The 19,049-nt window shown below is 42.8% G+C and overlaps 5 protein-coding genes across 5 annotated transcripts; 2 read left to right on the top strand and 3 right to left on the bottom strand.

Moving 5' to 3' along the window:
- Positions 1-228: 228 nt before the first annotated feature.
- On the top strand, positions 229-4,116 carry BCR41DRAFT_383665 (hypothetical protein). Its single transcript, XM_022027488.1, has 3 exons — positions 229-405; positions 538-810; positions 1,308-4,116. The coding sequence occupies exons 2-3, from the start codon at positions 605-607 to the stop codon at positions 4,027-4,029; spliced, it is 2,928 nt and encodes a 975-aa protein (XP_021885734.1). The 5' UTR covers positions 229-405; positions 538-604; the 3' UTR covers positions 4,030-4,116.
- A 39-nt stretch (positions 4,117-4,155) lies between these two features.
- On the bottom strand, positions 4,156-4,852 carry BCR41DRAFT_299159 (Isoprenylcysteine carboxyl methyltransferase family-domain-containing protein; the record flags this gene model as incomplete). The annotated part of the gene is made up of 2 exons (XM_022020513.1): positions 4,156-4,545; positions 4,631-4,852. 2 exons carry the CDS (start codon positions 4,850-4,852, stop codon positions 4,156-4,158), a joined length of 612 nt encoding a protein of 203 aa, XP_021885735.1.
- Positions 4,853-5,571: 719 nt separating this feature from the next.
- BCR41DRAFT_409938 (hypothetical protein) lies at positions 5,572-6,466 on the bottom strand (the record flags this gene model as incomplete). Its single annotated transcript, XM_022029423.1, has 3 exons — positions 5,572-5,967; positions 6,084-6,394; positions 6,427-6,466. 3 exons carry the CDS (start codon positions 6,464-6,466, stop codon positions 5,572-5,574), a joined length of 747 nt encoding a protein of 248 aa, XP_021885736.1.
- A 144-nt stretch (positions 6,467-6,610) lies between these two features.
- On the bottom strand, positions 6,611-7,177 carry BCR41DRAFT_346428 (hypothetical protein). Its single transcript, XM_022022879.1, has 2 exons — positions 6,886-7,177; positions 6,611-6,774 (listed from the first exon to the last, which is right to left on the bottom strand). The coding sequence occupies exons 1-2, from the start codon at positions 7,108-7,110 to the stop codon at positions 6,625-6,627; spliced, it is 375 nt and encodes a 124-aa protein (XP_021885737.1). The 5' UTR covers positions 7,111-7,177; the 3' UTR covers positions 6,611-6,624.
- A 2,635-nt stretch (positions 7,178-9,812) lies between these two features.
- Positions 9,813-18,966, top strand: BCR41DRAFT_418994 (hypothetical protein; the record flags this gene model as incomplete). The annotated part of the gene is made up of 6 exons (XM_022029699.1): positions 9,813-10,288; positions 10,404-10,704; positions 10,802-11,985; positions 12,090-14,575; positions 14,703-15,398; positions 15,518-18,966. Exons 1-6 carry the CDS (start codon positions 9,888-9,890, stop codon positions 18,964-18,966), a joined length of 8,517 nt encoding a protein of 2,838 aa, XP_021885738.1. The 5' UTR covers positions 9,813-9,887.
- Between the last annotated feature and the right edge of the window lie 83 nt (positions 18,967-19,049).

Here is a 19,049-nt window from a genome sequence, read left to right on the forward strand (position 1 = left end):
TTCTTTTGACTTGAATATTAAGGCTGAAAGCCTATGCGTCGCACACATGAAGATTTATGAACATGAATACGGCTTTATCAGCATGGCTTGAGAGCACAGCATTTACAACAATGTTTATTAAGTGAGTAAAAAAAGCAAGAACACATGCTCATTGGCCAGCACTCGAGTGACTGAAATATGCTGAATGTGTTCACAGGATGGGGTTCTTTTTTTATATATCTTTCTCCCGTCCTGTGTTCCGCTCCTCTTCTTTTCTTTTCTTTTTTATTCCTTTCCTGTCTTTTACTCCCTTATACCGCTCGTATCCCTTCTTTCTCTCTGTTTCGTGGCTCTACTTCAGTCGAAGCGAGCAAGAAACAAAAAAGGAAAAAAAATAAGAAGAACGAACTAAAGGAGACGCATAAGGTAAAACATCAGCACTGATCAGTATAGACTGCCCAGTGTCATCATGACACGACGATGAACATGGTGTCAATCGTCATCAGATCATCTGACGAATCAGCCACATTCTGCAATTTTTTCTTTTTTACTGTGTAGATCTTTTTTTTTGTTGATCATCTTTTTACTCTGTTCACCCAATCTTGTTTCCATCGCGATCGCTGTCATGGATTTCATGGAATTTAACTTGAACTTCACTACTGCGGCCATTACATGTGCTCTATTGACCGGGTTATATTTCCTATTGCAGAAGTTTTTCGAGCCTCAATCCCGTCAACAACGCGCTTTTCTTGCCGAGCAGGCTCAGAAGGAGCTTTTGAAGGAACATGAAATCGAATCCAAGCGCGGAAGTAACAAGCAGGCCAAAAAGAAGTAAGTTATCTGCTTGTCTATCCTCATTCTTTTCTTTTTCTTTTCTTTTTTTTTTTTTTTTTAAAAAAAAAAGATCTGTCATGTATGTATTCGTGTGTGGTATGTCCAAAGAGGTGCTATTTTTGATCACACAGGTTTCAACTTCTCCACAAACAATTGTTTTATTCCGTGTGGACACAAAACAAACACAAAATTTTTTTTATTGAACATGAGTAAAAGCATATTTTTGGTGTTGGATCGCCAGTATAAGAATATAAAGGATTAGTTATTCTGGAGCACTACAACCAATCTTTAAAGCAGCTTTCAGTGGATCAGTAAAACAGTGTTGAGAAAGAAAGTGAACTATGGTGTTGAATGAGGTTGTCGTACATATGCGACCTTTCTTCCCTATTGTGTCAACACTATAAAGAGATTGCACATTTACACATATTCAAGAATAAAACTTACTAATTCTATATCTACCCTTGTCCACACTATTTGATCGTTGATCTCTATAGAACTGTTCAAGCCCCTCGTCCAAAGAAAGCTACTGTTGATCAGGACAAGGAGTCAAGCACCAATGAGACGATCGATGAAAGAGTCATCTCCTCTAACCCCTACGATCTCCTCGATGCCACCATTATCAAACCACCTATGAGTAGAAAAGAGGCTAAGAAGGAGGCTAAGAAGGAGGCCAAGAAGACTGAAAAGACTGCCGTTGTTCCTACTGCCAAAAAACCTGAGAAGCCCATAACCGAGAAGACTGAGGAACCTACCATCAAGAAGACTGAGGAGCCTACCATCAAGAAGACTGAAGAGCCTACCATCAAGAAGACTGAAGAGCCTACCATCAAGAAGACTGAAGAGTCTGCTCCTGCCCATGCTCCTGCCCATGCTCCTGCCCATGCTCCTGCCCATGCTCCTGCCCATGTTCCTGCCCATACTCTCAGCCACGCCACCAACCCTATCCCTTCCCCCGCCACCACTGTTGCGGCTCCTGTGGTTTCGCCTGTTAACGTTGCTTCCAATTCCCCTACCGAGGAACTTAAACCTTTGTCCAAAAAGGCAAAGAAAGCTGCAAAGAAAGAATCCGCACAAGCCACTGTCTCTGTCCAGAACACCGAGGTCCCCAAAGCCGTCGAACCTGCTAAGGTTAATGAGCCTGTCGAGATTGATAAACCTGTGAAGGTTGATGAACCTATCAAGACCATTAAATCTGCTAAGCCCTCCAAGACTACCGAACCTGTTAGGACTATTGAGCCCGTCAAAGTCGATCAAGAGATACCTTTGGTTGCCAAGGATCAAAAGGCAGCTCCTATTGCCATCCCCGTTACTGCCGCTGAAGACTCTGTCCCCAAGCACGAATTTGAAGCTCTTCATGCATTGCTGAAGTCTAAGGATCAGGAAATCGCTGCCGCTCGTGCAGAGTCGGAGAAGGCTAAAACTCAAGTCCAGGATCTTCAGAAAGAATTAAAAGCCAACGCTGAGGTTGTCAAGGCGGCGAAAAAGACTGAAAGTCGCGCCAAGTCAATTGACTCTAAGCTGGAATCACTCAACTATACCAACTCCCTATTGGTTAAGCAATTGGCTGTTGAGAAGGACAATGCCAAAGCGCTTCAAGAGCAGGCTCAGAGGGCTTCTGAAAATTCTGCCTTTGTTGCAGAGTTGGAGCGACAAATTCAGGATCTTAACCAGAGCCGTGCTCATCTTGGAGCACAGCTGGAGCGCATGAACGAGATTAATCAGGATCTGAAGCAACAGCTCGCACGCGCTGAACATGACATCAACCAGTACTCTCGCAAATCAATCGAAGCTGAGCACAGAGCTGATGCAGCCATGAGAGAACGCAACGAGTTCCATCACAAATGCACCATTATCTTATCCGAGAAGGATTCTAGGATCTCTGTGCTCGAGGCTGACTACAGATCCTTGGAGAATGAACTCGAAAACTCAAAGGCTCAGGTTGAACAGTATGCAGAAGCTGTCCGTCATGCTGAGGAAGTTACACACAGCCAAGCCGAAACCTTTGAGGGTGAAAAGCACTCATTGATTGAGGAGATTGATATGCTTCGTAGTCAACTTTCCAAGGGATCTGACAAGACTTCTGAGAAGGAAGCTGAGATTAAACGTCTCAAGGAACAAATTACAAAGATTCAAGACGAACACACCAAGTCTTTGTCCTCTAAAGAGTCTGATCTTACTGTCAAAGCAACTGACCTGTCTGCAACTAAGGAGAAACTTGCCGCTGCTGAGGCTGCCCTTAGCAAGGCCCAGAACGAAGAGAAGGCGCTTAAGGCTAAGATTGCGGAGCTCCAAAGCACTCATGCAAGCACACTCAGCACTCACCAAGAGCAGTTTGATCACCTGACCAAGGAGCTAGAGACCTCCAACAACCAGATTGCAGCTCTGATGGAGAAGCAGCAAACATTGAACGCCCGCATTAGCGAATTGACAGAGCGTGCAGCTGAGAACAGTATGAAGGCCGAAGATCAGTCCGGTGCTCTTCAAAAGAGAATCGAGGAGCTACAACAAGAGATTTCTGCAAAAGAGACAAGTCAGAAGTCGATCATCACTGAGAAGGAGTCCCTTGCAAATGAGCTGGCCACTGCAACCGTATCGCACCAAACTATTAAGAAGGAGCGCGAATCGCTAATCAAGGAGAGGGAGGAGCTCTCATCTAAATTGACTACCAAGACAACTGAGTTGGAGTCATTGATCAAAGAGAAGGAATCAATTATCAAGGAGAAGGAATCAGTTTTCAAGGAGAAGGAATCTTTGGCTGCAGAGATCGCCAAGAAGACTGAGGCTGTCGCTGTGCTTGAGAAGGAGAAGAATACTTTGAGTGCTGAATTGGCTAAGGCTGCTGAGGCTAAGAAGGCAACTGAGGCTTCAAATGTATCAACGGCTCAACTCGAGTCTGAACGAGCTACTTTGAGCGCACGTGTGGCTGAACTAGAGAAGCAACTGAGCGAGCACAAGAGCAGCGGCAACATTGCTACCACTAATGGTAATGACAGCAAGGAGAGCAAGAACGAGGGTCCATCACGGGAGGGTGAGGAAGATGAAGCCGCAGGTTCACCAGATGAGGAAGTTGGGCCGACTAATGGCGAGAAAAAGAAGAAAAAGAAAAAGAAAAAGAAGTCTGCAGCAGCAGCAGCAGCATCAGCCGCTGCATCCGAAGAGAAGAAGGAAGATCCCGTTGTGGTGCAGAAAGACGGTATTGCGGTTGCCACTTTCTAAAATCCAAGTCAACACATTTTCGCACATTTGATGTTCTTGATCTACTTTTATTTTCATGTTTCTCTTTTTCTAATCAATCAAATCAATAAATAGAATTATAAGAAAAAAAAAAGTTTTATCTAAATCTCAATAGACGAATGGAACCAAGCTCCAACGCTTGTTAGCATATGTGTACCACTCTTTGCCAAAATGATTTTTCATCATTTTCTCCTCATTGGCAATGCGTTCTAATATGGCCCTAACCATAACAATGGTAATTAAAGTTACAAGCCATTCTCCTCTAAGCAATGATGACGACAAGTACAAAATACGGGTTCCAAATGTGGTGGTATTCAGCCAGGAAGACTTGATTTGATCCAAGATAAAAGCAAACATGACACTCCAAAGACCCTTGTGGAAGATGAGCAAACAAAAGCAAATGCCATTGATGATTCCGCCTGTATATGATGGATGACGAAGATACTTGTAGGGCCCATGGGTGATCAACTTGTGTCCTGGTCGAATGGTTAGTTGAAACTATAGTGACATGGGATTTTGTTTAATTCCTTGCGCAGATCCAGACATGCTCGAACCTACAAATCCCTCTGCTTCAACAACTTACGGTGAAGAACTCGTTTAGAGTTATAAAGGACCATTTCCTCAATGCATAGCCCAGTACAGCTCCGATGGTAGCGATGATATGCCAGGGTTTAACTGTTTGCAGTTGTGTAAGGGTCGCAGTGAGGTATGAGCTGTTGTAGTTGTTGCTATATTCAGAGGTTTTAGCGCCGTAGATGATCAACAGCAAATAAATCGCTGTCTCGATAATAGCGATATATGCCATGATTAGAGGAAGTCGATCGACCCTTGTGTTAAAAAGTTTCTTCTCCTGAACAGCCTTGCCATCTTTGTGGATGGATTTGTCTATGGAGCCTTTGGGTGGAATGGCACTACAAACATAGCCATAGAGCGCCGAAAGGAGACAGATGGATTTGAGTATCAACATTTAAAGCGCCAGCTTTGCTTACAATTGAGGTTTAAAAAAAAAAAAAAAAGAAAGAAAAGAAAAAAAGGAAGGTGAAGAAGAGATAAAAGAGAGCACTTCCAGATTGCGTCTGTCTTCATTTTATTTAGAAATGAAATCGTACAAAAAACACATGAAAATTTGGTATTTGTCCGCTTAGTTCATACAAGGTACATACACAAGCCTTTTGTACCTCCATTTTTCCTTGTTCAACTGGTAGAAATGATACTCTATGTTCGATTCAAAAGATATGACAAAGCCATCTTGGTATATAATTCAGTCGCCAGTGCATTACCGAGCCTACAAAGCTCCAATATAAAATGGATTGAACATAAAGCAAAAAGAAGAAGATGAAGAAAAAGAAAAGAAGTCTGCAGCAGCTGCCAGTGAGGAAGGGGAGACGGTATATATTGCAATCGTCAATTTTTAACACATTTTTACACACTTGATGTTCTCTGCTCCTATTTTTATACTTTCCTGTCATTTTTTTAATCAATCAATTCAATAAATAGAATTAAATATAAGTTTGTTTAAATCTCTTAATAAACGAATGGAACCAAGCGCCAGCGTTTGCTGGCAAAATTGTCCCATTCTCTGCCAAAATGGCTCTTCAACATCTCCTCCTCAATGACGATGCGGTCTAAAAAGCTTTTGAATATAATGGTGGCTAAACCCATAAAGCATATTCTCCCTCCGATTCCAGGCAATGACGACATTAAGGACAAAATAGTGGCTCCAAAAGCGGTCGTGTTCAGCCAGGATGACCTGATTTGGTCCACAACAGAAGTAGTCATGACATCCCAGAGGCCCTCGTGAAGAAGTAGCAACCAAGTGCAAAAGAAAGTAGTGATAAAGCCCGTGTACGACGGATGGCGGAGATACCTGTAGGGTCCATGGGTGATCAGCTTCTGTCCTACTCGGACTTTCAGCTGAATCTACAGTAGTAAAAGCAATTAAAATATGATGTTGAATCTTATGTAAGGACTCTATCTGGAACCCACATGCTTGAATCTACAAAGCCTCTTGCATAAAAACAACTTTAACAACTCACAGTGAAGGACTCGTCTAAGGCCACATAGGACCATTTTCTCAATGTATACCCCAGTACGGCTCCAATGGCAGCGGCGATATGCCAGGGCTTAACTGTTTGCAGCTGCGTAAGGGCCGCAGAAAGGTACGGACTGTTGTGGCTGTTACGATATTTGGAGTTTTTGGCACCATAGACGATCAATAACAAATAAATAGCAGTGTTGATTGCGGCGAGAAATGCAGTAAGTAGAGGAAGCCGATCGGCCTTTGTTCGGAAAACTTTCTTTTGCTGAACAATCTTGTCATCTTTATGAGTAGGTTTATCTCTGGAGACTGTGGGTGAGATTAAACTAAGCACATATTACAGAGTGCTATGAGGAGGCAGGCGGATTTGAGTATCAGCATTGGTAGTTAATGCATAAACTCCCTTACAGCCGTACCAAAATAATATGGAAGGTGACAAAGGAAAAGAAGAAATATTCAAGATCATCGTCTGTATTAATTTAAATATGAATGCATAGAATGTGTAGCGCGATCGCGCATTATCTGTTTTATTGTCTCAATCAGAGCCTGCTAATCAGGTATCCTCTATCCTCAACCAGTGGCAAAAACGATATCTGAGGACGACAATTTCCGTTTTCGGCTCGAAGGATATGCCAAAGCCACCTTGGTATATGATTTAGCCACCATCGCACTACCGAGCCCGCAAAGCTCTAACATAAAAATGAATTGAATAAAAAAGCAAAAAGAAGCTAATGAGTTTTTCTCTTGTCCGCTTCCTCATGTTCATGTTCATGTTCAGCAAAAGCGAAAAGAGAAGGTACATTTCTAACGACGACGGCCATGGAAGCACTTTTGTTCACAGAGGCTCTGCTATGAGGGTATCGTTCATTCCTATATGCGTTCAAAATGCGCTCAATATCTTGTGAATCATTTGTTGTTAGATGATGCAGGTAGTTGGCTAGGACAACAGCGTCAAGCATGGCCGATTGAGCGCCTAGTCCTGCAATCGGGATCATCTGTTTTGGAACATTAATGAATAGCAACATTTATATGTCCATAGGCAACGTGTTAGTAGTTTAGTCGTTTAGAGATATTAGATAAGAGAAAAGTGTCAGAGTCCTTTAATTGATTATGTCAAACCTTGTGGCATGCTAAGCAAAAAAGAAAAAAGAAAAAGGGGTCAATAGTTATACATCATTCTCCCGACATTCACATTCTCAATCATATTCTCTATATATACATGTATATTGTTCCTTGTTACCATCGCCCATCAAAACTATCCGGCCACTTGTCCAAGTTTCATAGATTTTTTCTTCCAACCTTACATGAGAAATGGCTTCTTTATGGGTTAAATCAATCAAATCACCCATAGTGAGATTTGGCCGCATGGGAAAGTTTCGTATTTGAGCACATAATGCATCGACAGTATCCGAATTGCGATTTGATGATGGATGAGGTGTATCCTGAGATTGGCTTGAGTGCTTGTCTTTATCTAATAATACCATTGCCATCCAACAAACTGTCTTTTCTGCAGTTGTAAAAGTGGCACACTTGAGAAAAAAAAAAAAAAAAAAAAAAAAAGATTATAGAGGCAGATTTTAGGAATATCAAAAAAAAAAAAAAAAAAAAAGAAAAGAAAAAGAAAAGAGCATACACATAAAGGTCTTTCGATACCAAGGACAACTTCATATTTGCAGGCTTGGTCGTTGATATGGGGATAAATCCTTTCATTCAAAGGACGTGTTTGGCCCAAGAGGCAAGTGCTGGAATATTTCAAGGGCTCCTCGTCCGAGATGGGGAGCTTGTTTTGCTTCTTCAACTCCTTGTACATGGCCTTCCTCACGAAACTGTACGCTCCATCTGCTCCTACTAACATATGCCCTTGAAAAGTCTCTCCGTCGGCGGTTTGGATAGCGATCTCATCATTGGTTTGGGTGCAAGAGATAACACGTGAATTCATGTGTATCTTTTCCTTTGGTACTAAGCTAGCCAGGATACAATGAAGCGTTGGACGCGCAATGACCAGGGCTGGCCATCCAAACCTTGAAGTGAACATGCCAGTGAGAAAGAAGGATTTTACAGAGAAAATGAGAGATTTTAATTTACTACATCTCTCTTATCCTTTCTCCAACAAATAATAAAAAAGAAGAAAAGTACCTCTCTATTGTGCCGGAGTGGTAGTCAAAATAGGTTAACAGCTCCATCCTTTCATTAGCCAAGGTGCTTTCTTTCATAAGAAGCCCTTTTGCTTGAATTTGGTCAATCACCCCTAGCTGTGTTAACATTGGCATCTACTTGGTAGTAACCAGTAAAAAAAAAAAAAAAGAAGCAGTCAAGAGCATAGTATAACTAGCATTTGTATCTTTTCTTCTCTCTCTTTCTCTCTATCCATAAATTCTTAGAAAAATGAAGCAAAGGACATACAACACAAGGACCGAGACTGATAGCAGAGCCTAGTGACTTCCATGTGATATCTTTTTCGAATATCTCGAATGGAATTCCTGCTCGCTCTAGGATTGCCCCTAGTGTCAATCCTCCCAAGCCTGCTCCTACAATGAGGACTTTTGGTCTGAAATTCCCTGTAGACATTTTTTTTGTACGGAGAGAAAAGGACTTTAACTTCGTATGAGGTAAGGTGTGAAAGTGAACTGAATAAAAGTAAGAGAAGTAATTATTATCGAAGAAAAAAAAAAGAAGAAAAAAAAAAAGTGACCCATTGCTCTTTCCTAATTGAGAAGGTCTTTTGAGCTACGATTCTTACGCCACCAAAAAAGGTTTGCATTTACCACTGTATATGTACAGTACATAACATGTGTACATATTCATACATGTAATGTACATTTAGAAAGTACATTTAGAATCTGAGAACAAAAACATGCACGTATCATTGACAGGCGTTTATTGATGAGAAGGACCTCCAGAGTGATGGGTTTTTGCATACTAAAGCTATGTAACGAGGCATGATACCCGATTGGATCGAAGCTGATTTATACTTTATGGCAAGAGTGGCAAGGCTTCATTATTAGCTTTTAGATATCACTTGCTATAAGGATAAACATACAAGCTGTAGTTGTAGCTCTAAATCTTGTCGTTGTAAGAGTCCGATTATAAATCGGATGATGAAAAGACAAGAAAAAGATCCCACCACTAAAAAGAATGGCTAAAAGCCATTTAGAAAGATAGTCAAACATCTCTCTCAAATGACTTGTACAAATATTCTCTTAACCAACAGCAAGATAGATATGGATGTGCACAGTGAAACAATTATGATTACCATAATGTATATAAAGCGCCGAGTGAATGCATGCCTGTCTCTCCTCATGACTATTATCATTACTCAGCACAGCAGTTAATGCAAACACAAACAACACAATGTGTTCCCCGCCACAAAGATTGGATAGAAAGAGACTAGATTATGTGTCACCATCTTCATCTCAAAAGGGTTGGCGAAGTAACTTTTTTTTTTTTTTTTTTTTTTTTTTTTTTTTTCATATTCAAATCCAAATTTTCACAGTTGGGTACTGCCACCCCCTGTGTTTGTGAAAATGCACTGACTACAGTTCATAAATCATGCACCATGTCTCTTTCATCTTCGCCCCCCTCTCATGATTTATGCTGTCTTTGGTTTTTTTTTTTGAGTAAACACGACTGTGACCTTTTATAATTAAACGTTAAACGTTGTTATTTACTTATTTTTTACTTCTCTTTTTTCACTCCTCTCTTTCTCCTTCTCTGTTTCCTTCTTCAACCTTCATCCCCTGAACACAACAGAAAGGTTACGCACTTTTAACATCCAAGTGTACTTTTTTAACTTTTAACAAGCATGACTTCTACCAAGTCCAGAGCAAAGCACCGTGACATTCGTGAGCCTTTGACGAACCGAATCAGAGGTATTCTTGACGAGTATCCAGATGGGACTCAAATCGCTCGTGAGTTACTCCAGAACAGCGATGACGCCCGTTCGAAAATACAGTGGTATCTACTTGATCACCACGATTACCGGGTTAACAAACCCAAAGATCAAGACGCGGCTTCGGCCTCTTCTGAACAAAGCCCGCTCAAGCTTTTAGATCCTGACATGGATGAATACATGGGCCCAGCGTTGCTGTCAGGAAGCGACTCGATGTTTGAAGAAAAGGATTTCAAGTCTATGATGAACCTTGCAGCGAGCGAAAAGCGAAATGATGAAACGAAAATCGGCCAAATGGGCATAGGGTTCAATAGGTAAACCAAACCCGTGTATTTCATATCTTCATTCTTTCATGTTAAAAAAAGAAAAAAAAAATCTTTTGGGGCGCTGATGAACTGATTGTTCCTTTATGTTGCCTGAATTGATTAGCATTTACCATCTTACCGATTGTCCCTCTTTCATCACAGGCTCTGACCTAATGGTGATTGATCCCCATGAACGTATCCTTGATGGACGAAACCGTGATCTCCCGCCTCGTTCAGCATCATATAATTTTGTGGAGGATCGCTGGGGGTTGGAATATATCCCTGATCAACTAAAGGCCTTTTCGGTGCTTGAAGACATTGACTTTTCCAAACCGTACGAGGGAACTATCTTTCGATTCCCGTTAAGAACAAAAGAGCAGGCAAAGAACTCACTTCTCTCCAAAAAAGCATACACGACCGAAAAGGTGAGCTCATACAAACATATTCACCATTGGATCGTTCTTAATCCCTTTGGGCTTATTGCCACATTGGTTAATTCTTGTTGGCATTATCCCTCCATAGGTGCTGGAGATGCTATTGAAGCTAAGAGATGAAGCATTGCGCGGCATCCTGTTCTTGAAACATGTTGAACGTATCATCATCTATGAACGCAAAGCGCTTGATAAAACCCCCAAGAAACTCTTTGAGATAGAGATCTTGAATGCTGAGGAGGTGCGAAAGAAGCGGTTACAGTTGCTTTCGAAACTAAGGAGCCATGTCAACGCAGAGGAGGATGAGGACACCGAAGCCACCCTCGAGTATTCGATCCAGCCCGTTTACAGGCTTACTCAAGCTGACGGCTCCATTACAGATGAAGCTTGGCATATTACTACTTTTATTGGAAATGTAGTGAAGGCCCATCAGCACATGACTGAGCAAACGGGAGGAGACCTCAGCACCCACAAACTCATTCCATGGGTCGGGATTGCTGCACCGTCAATGCCTGGTGTTAAAGTAGATGGTCCTCGCTTGTTTTGCTTCCTACCTATCGGCATCTCTTTACCATTTCCTGTCCATATCAACGGACATTTTGCAGTCAAACAAAGCCGGCGTGAGATTTGGACAAATCAAGACAACGATTTTGCAAAGGACGCCTCCGCGAACATCAAGTCGGAATGGAACATTCATTTGTTTGAAGCCCATGTTCCGGTCGTTTACGCCAAATTTTTGGCCGATCTAGGTCTTGCACGTGGGCCAAACTATAGCCTGTGGCCTACATCATGTGGAGAAGGCCTTGGAGTGGACATGCTATGGAAAGATTTGTTGAGCAATGTCCTTCGAGTTGTTTGCAAGGAGGACCTTGCTGTGTTTTTCTGTGGCAGTGAAACATCGAATGACCAGCGCTTGGTGAGCTACAGCTCATCTTGGATCGCAGGACGGGATTTAGACTGTCACCCACACCTTCTCAAAGCCCTACAGGAGTTGGATGAGATTGTCGTAGACCTTCCTGACCCAATCCTCGAAGAACTTCAGGAGGTAATCGAGGACCTTGACCTTGAGGATCGTATCCTCACCCCGGAACTAGTCAGAGTCCTTTTAAGAGACACCAAAAAGAGGTGGTCATCATCTACTTCCAACGAAACCAGGATCGACATGCTGACGTATTGCATTCAAGATGGAGAAATCGCTGACCTTGAAGGATTGCCATTGCTCCCTATGGCTGGTGACACATGGGTTGAGTTTTGCTCCGATGAAAGGGATTGCAGGTGAATGATATTTCTTAAAAAATGATAAGAATACGTTAAAGCTATGTTCCTTAAATGACCCCTATACTGAAGCAAGCCTCCAATCTCCTGGCCACATGTTACAGATATATTACATCGCCTAAAATCTTCAAGGTCCTCGAGCACTCGAATGAAGGCCTTGTCGACATTGATATCGATGCAGACTTAGTCGAGTCCTTCAGAAACGAGGAAGGATTCAGCGCTTTTTGGTGCAATTTACAGATCCCTGATCTTGCAGCGAGAATCCGGGATCTCTTTTTTGCTTTTGTTTACAGTGGTAGGAGTATACCAGTGAACGTCATTGACCAGACAGAGGAAGATTTCCCTACAGCACAATGGATCAAAGACTTTTGGGAAATGGTTTGTTCTTTCAAAGAAGGCAGTAGCTTGCTTTCGAGACTCGACGGGCTTCACCTATTACCAATCACTCGAGGTCGCCTTTCACCTCTTTCTAAATCTTTCCCAGTGGCCTACCTTGACCAATCAGACCTCAGCAAAGAGCCAACACTACAATCATTTATCGATGTGTTGGACAAGCAGCTGGATTATCGCGTGCTGCGCGAAGGTTTTATGAGACATGAAGGTATTGCAGGGGACTATGTGTTCGATGTTTCAAATGCTTCCATGGTTCTGGAGATCGTACCCAAGATATCTGAAGCCAAGTTAAAAGGCTTGCCTCAAGCCGACTGTCAAGTAATCTGCAATTATATTGCTCGATGGCTGTCTACTGAAGTTGGCCTTCATATTGAGCAACGTAAGGCCCTAATGTCGTTACCCATCTTTCAAACATACGACATGTCATCACTTGTACCCCTGCAAGGCACTGGAACCATGGAGAGGAGTTGGAGAGTGGCCTATCGATTCTCGCATTCAGAATACCCATGGCAGCCACGCTCTATCCAGCTGTTAGCAGATGAACAACCCTTGCTTCATCATCTTACTAAACTTCTTCAAATAATCCCCATTAAGGAATCTGATTATTGGTACCACCACATCCTGTCAAACCTCGATCAATATGAAGACGAATGGGACCCGATCATGCACAAATTCTATGGAATGTACCACATTCACTCAAAGGATTATAATTTCGTGTCACTCTTGCAAGATGTGCCTTTCGTCCGTGTGTCAGGGCCAAAAATGGCTGAAGAAAATGGGTCAAGCAAACGACTGAGCCCCAGATACGTTGTCGACCCTAGCCTCTCGGAATATTTTTTGGACGATGAGATCTTATTTCCGATAGGCCAATATGCCCCTCCCGGAGCTATCTTCAGTGCATTGAAGGAGAGCAGTATTAGATCGAAATTTGATGCCAGCTTTGTAGTAGAACGCATTTCTACACTTTCAGCACGCACAAAGTCGAGCGGAGTTGAGACTTGCCGACCGGTTTTAGTGCACCTATATTCTCAGCTCAACGTAAACTTCTCGGAACAGTTTTGGTCAAGCGACTTACAAACGGTGCTCAAAACAACACCATGGATCTTAGCAGGGATAGACGGTGACAAACAATGCGAGTTATATTCTCCTGCAGAATGCCGACCAATGAGTGATCAATCATTAGTGGGCTCAAAGATGCCACTCGCAATGTTCACTTTCACTAACCAAGCATTGATTAAGCGCATGGGTTGGGACACTCCAGCCCCATTAAACAAGGTCTTGGAGCACTTTATAAGCTTGCTTGATGCTCCTCTTGCTATCAGTGAGTCTGAAATCAACAGTATTTACAACTACCTCCAAGAGAAAGTTAACAGCCCGAACGAGCTATCCTATATGAAAGCGGCTCTGAACTCAAAGCCTTGGATTCGTATCAACGGCGCATTTTACACAACAGAAAAAGCAGTTTTCACAATGGATTTCAAACTAGAGCCTTACTTTGTTCAGGTCAATCAATCGAACCTTGCGAGGCTGTTCCGGGCGATGGGTGTCCAGGAATGCCTTGGTATGCGTGATTTGAGGACTGTCATGTCGAAGATTGCCTCCGAGTACAAAGATGATGAGGAGCTGCATAAAGACGATATAGATTTACTTGTCAAGTTACTAGACGCGATCGCCTTCCACAAAGATTTCAACTATTCTTCTGACCTCTGGGTCCCAACTTCGGAAAATCGACTATGCCAAATCACCGAAATTGTTTTTGATAACGTGAGCTTTCGCCGCACGAATTCAAGCATATTCGAAAATGGTGAACTTTTTAAATACACCTTTGCCAACAATCGTATATCACTTTCTTTGGCAGAAAAACTCCAGTTGCCAATGTTCTCCAGCAAGGCTTGGGAAGATCAAAGAGATATTTCATTTCAACCATGGGCACAGGAAGAAGATATCTTAGATCGTATCAAAAACATCCTGAATGACTATGATCCTGCAAATATCTTCACGGAATTCCTTCAAAATGCGGCGGATGCAGGTGCTACCAAGTGCACATTCATGTTGGACCAACGATCATATGGTAAAGAATCGCTGTTAGAAAAAGAGATGTCTGCATGGCAAGGACCAGCACTTGTTATCTATAACGATGCTGAGTTCAAAGAAGATGACTTCCAAGCGTTGTGCAAACTTGGACTCGGAAACAAACGTAAGCGGATAAAATGTTCTTTACTCGTTTTGACTACAGGTGCATTTGCTGTAAACATTTGGCATGTTTGTGACATATTCTCATTTTTTTTCTTTTCCTCTTTGGATATCGCACTTCATGGTTCTAGGTGATGATCCTTCTAAAATAGGACGTCATGGCCTAGGATTCAATTCTGTATATCACTTCACGGATGTGCCCAGCGTCTTGAGTGGATCACACATTGTATTCTTCGATCCAAAAAAGAAGTATCTTCCAAAAAGTCATACATCAAGAGGACTGGTAGCGCATGGTGGCCAAAGGTGTAATTTTTTAGAGCTCAAAGGTGATACTTATGCCGATCAATGGAAACCGTACAAAGGGCTTTTTGGATGCGATATGAAGTCTCATTTCCCTGGAACTATCTTCAGAATCCCACTGCGAACATTTGGTAATCAAAACTCGTTGACACAAGACACACGGATAGGAAGCGAATGGACTATAATTCAGGTTATGGACATGCTGCGTTCTTGGCAAGAAGATGCTAGCATAGGGATGCTATTTTTGAAGAACATGAAGGAGATTGAACTTAAGGATAGTAACGACGACTATGCGTGGTGTGTCACCAAAGAAGATGATATCCCAAATTCAAAGAATGTATTACGGCCGGAAGGTGGTTCATCTTCCACCACTCAAATAGTCGATATCATTACTAAAGGTTTACCTTCAAATGCCAAGGAGCCTCAGAAGTGGCTGATTCACGTCGATTCGGAGTTCCCAGAAAACACTAACGATCCAGTAAAGGAGCAGGCCCGAGCTAATAAATGGAGTTCAGAGCGCGGAATAGGTAAGAATAAAAACCATATTTTAACATTTTGGAAGGGCAGCCTCTATACAAGTTGTAATCCTAATCCTTTTTTTTTTTTTTTATCTCCTAATATGAAATGCAATTGTTTGCTGTTGAAGCTATCCCCCTATATAATGACTTCCGTTCGCCCCTAAACGAGGGTAGGCTTTTTACTCACTTACCTACCTCAATCACCACTGGCCTTAAATTTCATATCCATGGTGTTTTCGCGCTGACATCAAACCGCAAGAACCTTGCAGGAGGGTCAGACAAAAGTAACCCCCAAGCATCCTGGAATAATTTTATGATGAATGAATGCTTGCCGCTAACGACAGCCCGTGCTTTCAAAAATCTGCACCGATGGACATTCCGTGCTATTGGTCGTGGGCCTTCAAAAGGCCGTGGTATCGAGTTAAACGTGCATAGCTACTTCGGACTTTGGCCAACTAAGGGAAAGGACAACGTAGAATCTTTTATCGGCATTTTCTCGAGACTCGCTTACGATCAACAAATCTTTCCTTGCACGAAAGACGGAAGAGTCATAGCACTGACGGGAGAAGATGTTGTCTTCCCTGGCTTAGCTGGCGCATTTCCGGAGGTGCGTCAATGGGTCCATGATGTTATTTACAGCAAAGGCGTCCACATTTGCGAAATCTCACCTCTAATTCTGCAGTCCATTAAGAAGCATTGGAAGGCCGAACCCCCATTGCCTTTCACTGTCATCGATGAGGATTATGTTCGAAGACTCATCAGAGAAGACCCAACCTTTGTACCGGAAAAAATGAAGAAGCCCGAGGCCAGGCGTTGGATCCTCCAGTACACGCTGAGTGCAATCCTCGAGCCTAAGAGGGACATTCAGGAGCCCATCAATGGCCTTGCACTTTTGCCATTGGTAAATGGAAGCTGGGTACCGTTGTCCCCATCACCTGTACGCTATGTTACAAAACCCGAAGTAAGAAAATTGATTAATGGAGGAGACCTTCTGGTGGACGAGAGTTGGTTCCAGGAAAGCATTTCGAGAAACCTGTCAGTAGACGGTTATGGGACGAAAGGCCTCGAAGACATCCTTACGAGGCTGATCGAGGATAGGACTTATGGTCTTGAGCAACTACCGCCAAATAAATTTGCCTCCATCTTCTGTGCAGAGCATCCAAATGGTGTACCCGAGGACAAGCATGACAATCTTTGGCGATATTTGGGCTTACACTCGGACCTCGACGCATTCGGCGATATCCCAATTCTCCGAATGCTCAATGGGACAATGAAACCTCTGAAACAGTGCAAGGTGTCATTCGAAACCTCAAAAGCTGATAGCGAGGTCAAGGTGAATTTGCAAAAGTTGGGTCCTCTTCTTTTGGATTTGGCCTTTGGCGTGTTTAGTGCAGATGATAATAGAAGGCATCCATACTTTACTCAAGCATCTCTCAAGGCTTCGAACGAGGAGATTCTCAAATGCATTGCTAGAAGGTGTGCAAACTGGCCGGGCCGATCTATTACAAAAGTGGAAGCTGCGGTTATAAGGTCGATGCTGGGCAGGATGAACGATGGCTTTAAGGAATACGCAGAGCCTCTCGGTATCCTTCAAATCTGGCCGTCATTAACAGTAAGCTCTAGTCAAGAGCAACCTTTAATTTGTGCTCGTGGCTCATATTTTTTGGGGAGAGGTTGCGACTTGGCCAATCTCGGCCAGTATCCAGATATTATAAATTCAGATTATTGCAAAATGTTTGCAGCAATGGGAGCTCAGTGTCTGAATCTGGTTTCGGCCGCAGAATCCAAAGTACTTCCCAAGTTCATCAATGGCACACTTAGCTGCCAAGGATACGGCAAGGTGGCCTATTTTAATATGCTCAACAAAATCATCAGCAAGAGTACTTCAAACAGTAAGGGCAGCAATGAGGCAAAAAGATTCCTTTTGTGGAGTAGATGCATTGTAGCACGCGATGGTTCCTTCAAAGTAAGTAGCAATCTCTATGACCCAGATGACCTACTTGTCTCGACGGTCTTTGAAGGGGAACAATCTCTATTCCCGAGTCAAGAAATATGGGCCATAATTCAAAATAAGAAACAATTGTTTTCGTTCCGGAACTCAAATGACTCAACAGTCGTGCGGGAGTGTGCCTCGCATGTCCTGGATCTCATCAGAAGCGAAGCTCCCAATGTTCGCTCAAAAGCCGTACAACTTGTGCACTTCATCTACAACAATTGCGGGAACAGCAGTTGCAGGAACATCAATTGGATGGATCCTCAGTGGCAGATTGTCCCAGCTGAAGTCATGCAAGACGAGCCCTACAATGAGTTCAAGCCTAAGCTATCAGCATACCTACCGTTCTGCAAGGTTGTTGACCCTAAATGGCGTGAGGTCTGCTGGACTCAGTGCGCTTTCTTTCCACAGTCACTCAAGCCGTCCAGTACTTTCAAACAGTGCTATCCCTCTGTAGGAGATTTCGATATCACCCAGATCGTGCACCATTTATCAATGTTGTCCCAGAAAGTGGCTCTAACATGGAAATCTACGGATAAACAGCTGAAACTGAAGCTTTCCCTGTTCAAGATCTATGACACCCTCCAGTCCGTTGCAGAACAGTCCGAGGAAGAGAGGAAGGCACTTTCTCGAGCACTTTCCAACATGAAGGGGCCGTATATCCTCAATGGCAATGACAAGGACCCTAGCCGACCAGAATCTTGGCTGTGGCCAAAGCATTTGATGCTGGACATTGAAAACAACACTGGACATTTTTCTGCTGTCCATCCATCCATGGAAGCTTACCGAGAGTTTTTAGTAACTGCAGGAGCTCTACAAATGGAAAATGTAGAAGGTAGCGTTGAGGTTCCAAAAGGCCGTCGACCTGGTGAGATTGAGGAGCGGCTGTTCAACTGTTGGGTCTCACAAGACCGACACAACGGCTTCATGGATGTTCGCTTCGTTTTTTCGGATAACCAAGAGATTTTGGCGCACAAATTCATGCTTGTGCATACGAACGAATATTTTGCCCGCAGATTCACAGGCACATGGGCTCAATATTCTACGAGAGATCCATCGGATCTTGGAGTTGAGATCATTAATATGTCGGAAGAACAAGAAAGCTTTGAGGCATTTTGGGGCCTTATCCACTTCCTTTACACAGATCAACTCATTCGGACAGACGAGCGTCCCGTCCTAAATGATGCGAGAGCAATCCCTGAATCTGAAGATGCGATCAGTATGCGAGGCGAATTTTTGATGGATCTGCTGCAATGGGCGAATCAATATGATGCCCCGAGGTTGAAGGCGTTGATCGCTGATGAAATTGTGTCTACGAAGGGATTTGTGGTTCATGGTAATGTGTTCGAGATTCGTGAGCATGCCAAACTTTACCAAAGCAAGGATATCCAAGATTATTGTGAGGAGTTCTTACGGAGGAATGCATTTAGCGTCAGGGAGTATCTTAATAATGTGCTACGAGAATCCCGAGAGGAATTGAAGAAACTCACTGGCAAAAATCATGGAGCAGAAAGAGCTGACTTAAAACAAAAAATAGAGAATGTGGAATCGTATTTGAGAGATTTAGCCATGATCAACGCTTGATTACATTAGTCATTCAATTTCTAAATAAACTTTTTTTTTATATTTGATTAGATAAATAATTACGATCCAGCACAGCTGAACTA

The sequence above is a fragment of the Lobosporangium transversale genome (genome assembly GCF_002105155.1).
Source record: "Lobosporangium transversale strain NRRL 3116 chromosome Unknown BCR41scaffold_3, whole genome shotgun sequence".
Classification (NCBI taxonomy): domain Eukaryota; kingdom Fungi; phylum Mortierellomycota; class Mortierellomycetes; order Mortierellales; family Mortierellaceae; genus Lobosporangium; species Lobosporangium transversale.